The 11,544-nt window shown below is 42.0% G+C and overlaps 1 protein-coding gene across 1 annotated transcript; it reads right to left on the reverse strand.

Annotated features, from left to right (window-relative positions):
* Positions 1–10,064: 10,064 nt before the first annotated feature.
* LOC117921799 lies at positions 10,065–11,015 on the reverse strand. Its single transcript, XM_034839759.1, has one exon. The coding sequence runs from the start codon at positions 11,013–11,015 to the stop codon at positions 10,065–10,067; it is 951 nt and encodes a 316-aa protein (XP_034695650.1).
* Between the last annotated feature and the right edge of the window lie 529 nt (positions 11,016–11,544).

Here is an 11,544-nt window from a genome sequence, read left to right on the forward strand (position 1 = left end):
TACTCCACCATTTTATTTTATTTTTTTTTATGTGGCTGCCCAACTCCCATACCTTTCCATTTGCTTATTATTATTATTATTATTTTTTTTTAGTTAATAAAATAAGAAAATAAAAATAAAGATAAAGATAAAGATAAATAAAGATAAATAAATATAAAAAAATGAAGCTAAAATAAGATGAATAACATAATGATAAAAAGAACATACAATAAATGAATACTAATAATAATAATAATGATAATGATACTAACAATAATAATAATACTAATAATAACAATAATAATACTAATAATACTAGTAATAATAATAATAATAATAATATAAGATCCCCAATCACCTGCAATTTTTTTTTTGAGAATAAATAAGTAGATGGATAAGTGAATAAAGCAAGAAAAATAAATAAGTGCCCAATGCACGTAACAATAATCTAAACATTAAACTATAACACAGATAAAAATAGAAAATAAAAATAGAAATAAAAATAGACAAGATATCAAATTGACACAATCAAAATAATTGAAAATTCATCTCAAGCAATCCAAAAAATATAAAAAATAAAAATCAAGCCAAATACTCGCCTAATCTTAAAAATAAATCAATCAAGAAATTAGTCTTAAAGAATTAAGCCTAAAGAAAACATCTAAGTGATCTAGGTAACCTAAGTGGAAAGTGTCAAGGTGAATTAGGTTGAAATTAAATTAAGGAGGTGTCTAAGTGATTGAAAAAAAAAAAAAATGTGCTAAGTGACCTAGGAGTGTACCTAATGGGCCAAGTGCATCTAAATGGGCCTAGGGTGCAAAAGTGGGCCTAAGATGCTGCCCAATGGGTCATCAGAAAATTATCGTAAAGTATCAAATGGACACATAATAGAACATGTGCTAGTAGGACAAAATAGAGGGTCTACAAATATGCCCCTCTTTGGTAGAGATCATGAGTGTAAGGAATATGAGGGGAAACACAAGTAATGAGTGAAACGAAATGAACTATACCGAAGAACTAAGAAAGACCAGAAATTTTGTCCTAGCACATGATGCAATAAATTCCAAGATAAACCATAAGCAAGAAAAGAAATACGCCTATGCAAATGGTGGCTCTGAACGCCTATGAAAGTGATGGCTCTGAACGCCTATGAAAATGGTGGCTCTGAACGCCTATGAAAATGGTGGCTCACGCTTATGAAAATGGTGGCTCTGAACGCCTATGAAAATGATGGCTCTAAACGCCTATGAAAATGGTGGCTCTGAACGCCTATGAAAATGATGGCTCTGAACGCCTATGAAAATGGTGGCTCTGAACGCCTATGAAAATGATGGCTCTGAACACTTACGAAAATGGTGGCTCTGAACGCCTATGAAAATGGTGGCTCTGAACGGCTATGAAAATGGTGGCTCTGAACGCCTATGAAAATGATGGCTCTGAATGCCTATGAAAAAGATGGCTCTGAACGCCTATGTAAATAATGGTGGCTCTGAATGCTTATGAAAATGATGGCTCTGAATGCCTATGAAAATGGTGGCTCTGAACGCCTATGGTGGCTTTGAACGCCTATGTAAATGGTGGCTCTGAACGCCTATGAAAATGATGGCTCTGAACGCCTATGTAAGTAATGGCTCTGAACGCCTATGAAAATGATGGCTCTGAATGCCTATGTAAGTAATGGCTCTGAACGCCTATGAAAACGGTGGCTCTGAACGCCTATGAAAGTGGTGGCTCTGAACGCCTATGAAAATGGTGGCTCTGAACGCCTATGTAAATGGTGGCTCTGAACGCCTATGAAAATGGTGGCTCTGAACGCCTATGAAAACGGTGGCTCTGAAAGCCTACGAAATGGTGGCTCTAAACACCTATGAAAGTGGTAGCTCTGAACCCCTATGAAAATGGTGGCTCTGAATGCCTATGAAAACGGTGGCTCTGAACTCCTATGAAAGTGGTGAAGAAAATTGGATAACTTCTACACAGGGGATATGCCCCAGTATAACGACTTATATAAAAAAAATCAAAACCTAAGCTTGATAATCTCAAAGAAGGGGGTATGCCCCAGTATCACGGTTGCATCAAGCTGCTAAAATGTCCAATGAAACAAGCAGCTGCAAACATCGTAATGAGAAAGAAGCAACACCTCATGACAAAGGTCTCGAGAAGTATAAACATAAATTTCTTTATATTTCAAATAAATTCCTTGTCAACTGATCTCGCAGATAAAGCTCAACAAATGCGCATCACAATTTTACAAAAGAACGACTATGGCGAAAAAAAATCGTCTCGTAAACTCTTGACAAGGGAGTTCATCGATACTTTCTGGGTGAAATCTGATGGGGTCCATCTCAGTCTCAAGCAATGTCGTATGTAGCCAATCACAATATCACAAATTATAAAACTGAAGAATGTGCTCATATAAGGAGATAAACTGGCTACGAAAGCAAAAACTGATCATAGAGACATCAATCCCCCATGTAGAATAGAGAATCATAAATACAAGGCACAAAGCCACCCATCTCATCAAAGCGAGAAATATGCTCCAGTGTAACAGATGATCCTCACGTGAAGTAAGTAATTAATACAAATCACCCGCCCATGCATTACTACTTCAATCAGTTCACCTTAACAAGAGAGGGATATGCCCTAGTATGGCATCTGATGAGCAAGTCTCAAGATAACCGAACAACATTGATTATCCCTTTGTGCACCCAACATTCACACAAATCTTAGCATCCCAAGAGAAAAATAACACGCTCATATGATGATAACCTAAGGTACTGGGCCAAGGTGTACTAGAGTAGATGCGTAGCGTATGACAAGGGTCTATCATTACTAGTCAAGCATCTCTACAAATCATGGATGTGGGAGTCGTACAAACCAATCACAACTAGGAAAATCCCATGATGAGGGTAATATGCCCCAGTATAGGCATCTGGTGTGTCAAAGAAACGAGACTGATATCGCCAGCTAAATACTATCTTCATACTCAGGTTCTGCCAAACATCATCAGACTAAGCATAAGAGGAACCAAATGTCACTCGAAGCATCTTCCATAAGGGAAAGCATAGCAACACCCATATTTCAACCAATTGTTAAGACCTGCCCAACTGGTGACTGTCAAAGATAACGTTTAATCTCATGGCCTCAGGGTGGTCTTACGACATGGACCGTAATGTAAGCTTAGGGTAATAAGGTAAAAGAAATGAAAGGAAACTAGGCTCAAGTATCCAATGATCAAACCCAATACCCTCATGTGTAAGATGTGATGTGTAGGGTAATCTCGTGAGCCAACTAACTCGATAACAAACAATGGAAGTGTCAATGACGAACTATAAGAGAAAAGGAAGTGGTCAGGTCTTCAATGCGATACGTAATGGATATGAAGAGGCTAATAAAACAAAGACATGTATCAATGTAAGAAAGGAATAAATATGGAATAATCACCATGAAAAGAAATGATCGAAAATGAATGAGAGAAGCGAGAAGATACAAGGATGATGACTAACTCATATTAGTGCAGCCAAGGAAAATCATATCACCAAAGATGGAATGGTAGTGAAGACAGTGATCTGGAGATCCTAGTGATGGGTTACCCAATCCTCACACCCAATGTATACCAACCCTGATCCATGAAGCGAAGGACCTCACGAAACTCTCACCAAACTGTTGTTACTCAGAAAACATGAGTAACACAAGGAACGGGATGCTCTCAGAAAGGCTCACATACGAGCTCAATGATAGATAACTCAATGAACAACCCTCAAACATCAATGAATACCCAATGGAATATGCTACCATAAACAAACTTATTGTCACAATTTTTTTTTTTTTTTTTTTGCTTTTTGTGAACATTAGTATCAATAAACTGAAACCCCACTGAGCAAAGAATAGAAATGAATAAACTCTCTTCAATCCCCAATGAAAATATGAATCATACACAAACCCCCAAAAGTATGTCGACTCCAGTCACTGACATGTATATAAAGCCCCCACCCTAAGGTCACCTCTCAAGCTAAGGTATCCAGATCAAAGTCAACAGATGGAATGAAGGGTGTGACATGACTAACTTGATGCACCAAAAAATGTGAAAAGTCATCAACTAGAGAAAATAAAGAGAATGAGACGAAGCAAGGAAAGACAAAACACGTAAGTAGATGGAAAATGAACAATAATGAAACATAATAGAAGTGGAATAGTAAAGGATGATGACAAGAAAAATGAAAATAGATCAAAGAGTTGAAACTCACGAAACTATCCAAGTAAAACATTCATACACAACCAAGGGCCCCTACCCAGGTAATGAAAGGTAAGCAGAGCTATAAGAATGAAAGACTTTAATGTACTCGTGGGGCCCAAGGGGCTAGCAACGGGATGTATGTGAAATGGGTGCGATAAGGTATAAGGCTAATCGAAATGATGGCCACCCATCCTTTGACCATGATCTTAAACGTAATACTTCTTCAGTTGATCCACATTGGTTGGCTCCAAAAATTGGTTTCCATCTAGGTCAGTCAACCATGCCGCCCCTTCTGGAGTTAGCTCTCGAATAACATAAGGTCCACTCCAATTAGGTTTGAACTTCCCCCTAGGGTCTCCAATCAGACCTCTGAGCATCCTCAAAACCAAATCCCCCTTATGTAGTGGTCTAGGCTTGACCCTTTTCCTGAAGGCATGAACCATCTTTCTCTGATAGGCCTGAACATGATCCGCTGCTCTCAACCTCCTCTCATCTAAAAGGTTAAGCTGATCAAATCGAGCCTGGGCCCACTCTGTCTCTGAAATCTGCTGCTCGAGTGCCACTCTTAAAGAACCCATCTCTGTCTCGATTGGCAAAACAGCCTCCATACCATACACCAAGGAGTAAGGTGTAGCTTCTGTAGGAGTGCGAAAAGAAGTACGATATGCCCTTAAGGCAAAAGGAAGCTTTTCTGTCCAATCCCGAGAAGTCTTGACCATCTTTCTTAGAATTCTCTTAATGTTCTTATTTGCAGTCTCTATGGCTCCATTAGTTTGTGGCCTGTATGCAGACGATCTGTGGTGTTGGATGCCATACTTCTGTAACAAAGTTTCGACTTCAGCTCTAAAATGTGCACCCCTATCTGAAATCAACTCATGTGGAACTCCGTAGCGACAAATGATATGTGACTTGATGAAACTGGCAACTCTAGTAGATGTCAACTTCGCATATGATGCAGCTTCCACCCACTTGGTAAAATAATCAATGGTTACTAAGATGAACTCATGGCCATTGGAAGATTTCGGCGAGATCTTTCCAATGATATCAATACCCCATACTGAGAATGGCCATGGTGATGTCAAAGCATGTAACTCTGAGGGTGGTACATGAATAAGATCCCCATGTATCTAACACTCTGGGCATCTCTGAACAAACTGGCAACAATCTGTCTCCATGGTCAACCAGAAATAGCCAGCCCTCATGATCTTATGAGTTAACATGTGTCCGCCCATATGAGGACCACAAACTCCTGCATGAACCTCTCTCATCACTCGATCTGCAGAGGCTCGATCCAAACATAATAGTAATATCCCATCAACTGATCGTCTGTATAAGGTCTCTCCACATATCACAAATCTAATGGCTAACTGCCTCAATGCTCTCCGATCCTTGGCTGTCGCAGCTTCAGGGTATGTGCCAGATCTAAGAAACAGACGAATGTCATGAAACCATGGTAGGTCATCTTAGACCTCTGTCTCATCAATCAAATGACAATATGCGGGTGTAGATCTAGTCTCAATCAGTAAAGGACGAACTACCACATTAGTTGGAATATCAACTGTAGAAGCTAAGGTAGCCAAAGCATCAGCAAACTGATTATGTGCTCTAGGGAGATGAATGTATTTCAACTCTTCAAATTTCTCAATCAATAACTCCAAGTAGGCATGGTATGGCTTCAACTTCGCGTCTTTGGTCTTCCAGTCACCCCGAACCTGTCTGAGCACTAGATTGGAATCACCAAGTACATCCATCTGTGTGATGCCAAGCTCTAATGCAGTCTCTAAACCGAGGATACATGCCTCGTACTCAACAATATTATTTGTGGTGGGATGGTAATTAGGAAATGTTAAACGAACAGATCTCGGGATGTGATCACCCTAGGGAGATACCAACAAAACACCTATCCCATACCCTGAATGATTAGCTGCTCTATCGAAGTACATGTGCCATCCTGATAACCTAGTCATAGCGACAAACTCCTCATCTGGAAAATCATCATCAATTGGCTTACTCTCGATTATTGGTAAGGACGCTAAATGATCCGCAACAATGCTTCCCTTAATGGATTTTTGAGAGACCTAATGAATATCAAATTCTGTAAGAAGCACTAACCATCTCATCAGTCTACCAGCTAAAGCAGGTCTATCAAACAAGTATCTCAATGGATCAAGACGGGAAATCAAGTGCACTAAATACTCTGTCATGTAATGCCTCAACCTCCTAGTAGCCCATACTAGCGCTAATCAAAAGCGCTCAATCATAACATATCTCATCTCATATTCCAGCATCCTCTTACTCAGATAGTAGATAGCTCGCTCATTTCCTGAGTCATCCAGTTGAGCTAGCATACATCCCAAGGCCATGTCTGAAACTGGCAGATATAAGAGAAGTGGACGCCCTGGCATGGGAGTCACTAAAACAAGAGGAGAAAGCAAATACTCCTTAATCCTCTCAAACGCAAGTTGACAATCATCACTCCAAACTGTAGGCTGGTTCTTTCTCAATAAACGAAAAATGGGCTCACATATGTCTATCAATCTGGCTATGAATCGACTGATGTACTGTAACCTACCCAGAAAACCCCTGATCTCTTTCTCAGTCTTTGGCACAGGCATGTCAAGTATGGCTTTGATCTTATCTGGGTCAACCTCTATGCCTCGCTCACTGACCATATGCCCTAACAATTTCCCAGAAGTTACCCCAAAAGTGCACTTCTTGGGATTTAGCCTCAATCTGAATTTTCGAATCCTCTCAAAAAATCTCTCTAGAGCCACTAGGTGATCTGCTCTGCCTCGGGATTTCACAATCATATCATCGACATACACCTCAACATCCCTATGCATCATGTCATGAAATAAAGTAGTGGCGGCTCGCTGATAAGTGGCTCCGACATTCTTCAACCCAAATGGCATAACCTTGTAACAGTAAGTACCCCACTCAGTAATAAAGGCTGTCTTTTCCATATCCTCTGAAGCCATCAAAATCTGATTATACCTTGAAAACCCATCCATGAAGGACAACATCGAATGGCCTGCGGTGCCGTCGACCAACAGATCAATGTGTGGGAGAGGAAAGTCATCTTTAGGGCTGGCTTTATTAAGGTCTCTAAAATCAACACAAACCCTGACTTTGCCGTCCTTTTTTGGAACAGGGACGACATTAGCCAACCACTCTGGATACTCAATCACTGATATAAATCCAACACTGAGTTGTTTCTGAATCTCCTCTTTCACCTGCAGACTCCAACGTGGGTGTAATCGCCTCAATTTCTGCTTAACTGGTCTGACATGTGGCAAGATGGGCAGATGATGCTGAACTATAGAGGGATCAAGGCTTGGCATGTCCTCATATGACCACACAAAGACATCCAAGTATGATATGAGTAAATGAATAAGTCTATTTCTTTCATCTATGGATAGGGGTAAACCAATCTTCAGTTCTCTAGGCTGATCATCTGTGCCAAAATCAACAATCTCAACGTCCCCTATAATGGGTGAAACTTTCTCATCTATGGGATCAGAGTCGTGATCAAAAGAGTCTCTACCTGAATCGGGTTGTGCAATTTCATCATTTATATCAAATATCTGTGAAGTGAGTGAATAAGGTGCAAATAACGAAACATCGTCACAAGAGACATACGAATACTCGTAAATGCTCAAATCCATAACTGAATCATCAGAAACATAGTCAAAGCTGGTGACAAATCCCGATAGAATGTCAAATGAAAGAGGTGGGTCCACAGAGTCGGACGCTCCCTCAATTGGGCCAACAGTGCCCTCATACATATCAATAGTAGGAATAACAAAAGTAGAAAGCTCAGGAGTAAGAACAGTCTGATCCTCCTCAGTAATCTCGATGACAGATACTCCAAAAAGCTCCAATGGCGAGAAAGGCTCACGCTAAACTGTATCAAGGAACTGACTGATACCCAACATGTCCATCTCATCATGATACTCATCACGAGGAACTATTCCATCAGTCATATCTTCAGGCTCAATGATTACCTCATATCAGTAGTCTCATCCGGGAAGCACAAGGAGAATAAGCTGGCTCGATCCGGAGATGGTGGAATGATCATCACGGAAGCTGACATGTCAGGGGTCTCATCACCCAGTTGCATTTGATGAAACATATGCTGAAGCTCACCCAATGTACTATCATCAACACCTATTTCCTCAACACGAGGCTGAACCTCTGATCCTCTAACAAAGTAATCGGCCAAACTAAAAGTGTAAGGGCGAACAGGATAATCAAATGGGATGCCAGACAAACGAGCCTTCACCTTGTCCCTACGTAGTCGTGCCATATAACAAACATCATCATCTGAAGGGGTGAATCCTAGTCCATAAGGAGTTTCATGATCAATAGAAGTCACAAACTCACTAGATCCATGTTGGCATCGTCCTAACCCAAAACCAGGTAGAAATGACATGCCTCTCATCATATCAAGAACAAGGGTACTACTATGCTGGTCAATTGACATGGCCACGAAATCTCTGCAAAAATCCTGAATCTCAAGGGTCTGTACCTCATCAAATGTGAATCCTGTCAGAAAAAAATCATCATCACTATGACTGATCTGCAATACTGGCTCAGAGGATGAAATCATGTCTCTAGTAGACTGCACTGTAATAACCTGTCCATCATGAATAAACTTCACCTTCTGATGAAGAGAAGATAGAATAGCTCCAGCCTGGTGAATCCAAGGTCGGCCCAAAAGCAGGTTAAAGGAAGCAGGAATCCTCAAAACCTGGAATAATATAGAGAATGTGGTCGGGTCGATGAGCAAATCTATAGTCAAGGTGCCCATGACCTCCCTCTGAGTGCTGTCATAAGCCCTCACTGTCTGTGTGGAGGGACCAAAATCTGAGGGTGCAAAGCCGAGGGCTATAGTAGTGGCTAATGGGCAAACATTCAGGGCAGAGCCATTGTCCAACAAGACGGATGAGACTCTATGGCCTGAACAAACAACTGTAATATAGAGAAGGCGAGTATGGTCAGAACCCTCCGGTGGTAGATCATCGGCAGAAAACACAATGCAAGTGGCCCTATCAGCCGTCATCATATGAATCAATCCCTCTGGAGTAGTAGAGGTCTCAACACGTATTTGACTCAAAGCTCGAATAAGTGCATCTCTATGGATGCTAGAAGTAGCCAACAAACTCCAAATGGATATCTGAGCCTAGGTGCTCTGCAATTGTCTCAATATCTCATCATTCTCCCTCCTGACCTCCTCACGAGAGTCCGTACCACCAAATGGTCTGGTAACTGGAGGTGCAGCTTGGGCTATCCTCCCACTACGGGTCATAACCTGTACATCAACATCCTCAGGCCATAGAATAAATGGAGCGAACATGTCCCTATGCCCGACATATGATGGTGTAAAAGGAATCAACTGTAACGGTGCTCTATCCGGGATCAAACTGAATGGTGCAGGGATCGAATAATCTGATGTAGCTCCTACAATCTCATAGCCATCGTCTGGAACAATCATCTCAGGCAATCCATCATCCCAACTCAGCATGTGTATGACATCGTCCTGAACAAAATCCATGTGATGAATACCACCAGTAGGCGGAGGCACCGAATGTGTGGTATGAGCAGGTAAAGGGTTCGTGGTCACACTTGGCTGTCCCAAGTTAACCAGACCCTGATTTATCAAGTCTTGAATAGCATGTCTCAGAGTAGAGCAGCGGTCGGTGTCATGTGCTGGACCCTGATGGTAAGCACAATGAAGGTCCATCCTGAACTAAGGTGGCAAAGGTTGAGGTGGTGGTCTCGGTGCTAGTGCAGTCAACAATCCTCCCTCTATGAGCTTCTAGAAAGCTCTACTCAAAGGCATTCCCAACTAGGAAAACTGTCGCATCGGTCTTGGTGCAGGTGGAGCCCTAGGTTGAGGATAATGAGCAGGTGGCCTCTGTGTGGTCTGAGTAGCATAAACTGGCTGTGGAGCTGAGTGTAGATATGTGGGAGACATAGGTCTAAAAGGAACATGTGACCTATACTGCACATGGGGTGATGGCAGATAATAAACTCCAGAAGTCTGTCCAACTGTCTGATAATATCTGGGGGGCCTCGGTCTGACGGCGCTGATGGCGCTGACGTCCCTCGGTCTCTGTCCAATAGTGGGTTTCTTCCCTTTCGAGTCTGAAGGGGAAGAATCAGGCCACAATCCTCTAGCAATACCCTCCTCAATACCATATAATGCATGTACCAAAGATCCAAAGTCCACGTGTGGGAACCCCATCAAATGTCTAGCAAATCGAGGCTGCAAGCTCTTCATAATCATGCTGATCTGATCTCTCTCAGACGACCTATCAATGATCTGGGCAATCTTCTCCCTCCAACGGGAGATGAGTGATGTGACTGTCTCATCGGGCCTCTGCCTCAAGGCCTCCAACTCCCTCCGTGAGACATCTATGACAGTGTTAAATGCAAACTGTCGCAGAAACTCCTGGGCTAAATCATCCCATGTACGACGACGTGATATATCTAAAGAAGCAAACCAATGCTGGGCCACCCCACTCAAGGACATGGGGAATAACATAATCATCTGAGCCTCATCCAAGCCATGGGCCCTCATAATAGTACTATATAGTCTCAAATGAATGCGCGGACATCCAATCCCTATGTATCGCTCGATCTCTGGCATCCTAAACTTGACCGGCAGACTGGCCACTGGTAGTCCATCAAAATCATCCCATCCCATACCTCCATCTGATACTCTCATTTGTCTCATCTTCTGCTCAAGCTTGTCCATGCGTGCACAGGTATCCTCCGAGGTCGGAACAACCACCATGGCAGGCGGTGGGGTAACCTCAGTCTGACTCTATAAAGTAAATGGTGTAGGCTGTGGAACTGTTTGACCAAGTGGGGGAGGTGGTGGCATCTGAGTGTCCTATGAAGCTATTTGACTAGGCGGGAGAGGGGGCGGAATAGTGGGATCATACTGCACACTTTCCTGAACTGGAACCTGTTGAGCCTGCTGTCCATCCATCATCTGACCAAGGCTAGTTATGGCCTCTTGGATCGAAGCCATAGCAGTAACAAACTAATCAACTGTAACCACCTGCGAATCCATATCTGTCTGATCTGACTGGTCTGACACTCTAATCAATCTCCCTCTAACTCTTATCCAAGAAGCTGAACCCAGATCGAACGTATCAATACTCCTACAATAGTGGAAATACTAGATAAGATACGGTGTAAAGAAAACTCTACAAGGAATGTCTATCAACTATACAGGAAGGTAACTTGGAATTACTGAGACTAATATCCAATTCTAAGTGAATATAGAAGAGACTACTACGAAGGTAACTAAACCTATT

Source organism: Vitis riparia, chromosome 9 (genome assembly GCF_004353265.1).
Source record: "Vitis riparia cultivar Riparia Gloire de Montpellier isolate 1030 chromosome 9, EGFV_Vit.rip_1.0, whole genome shotgun sequence".
NCBI classification, from domain to species: Eukaryota; Viridiplantae; Streptophyta; class Magnoliopsida; order Vitales; family Vitaceae; genus Vitis; species Vitis riparia.

Bases quoted from the DNA above. Each gene is read 5' to 3' on its own strand.
- LOC117921799 (XM_034839759.1), bottom strand. From the start codon at position 11,015: ATGGTGGTTGTTCCGACCTCGGAGGATACCTGTGCACGCATGGACAAG.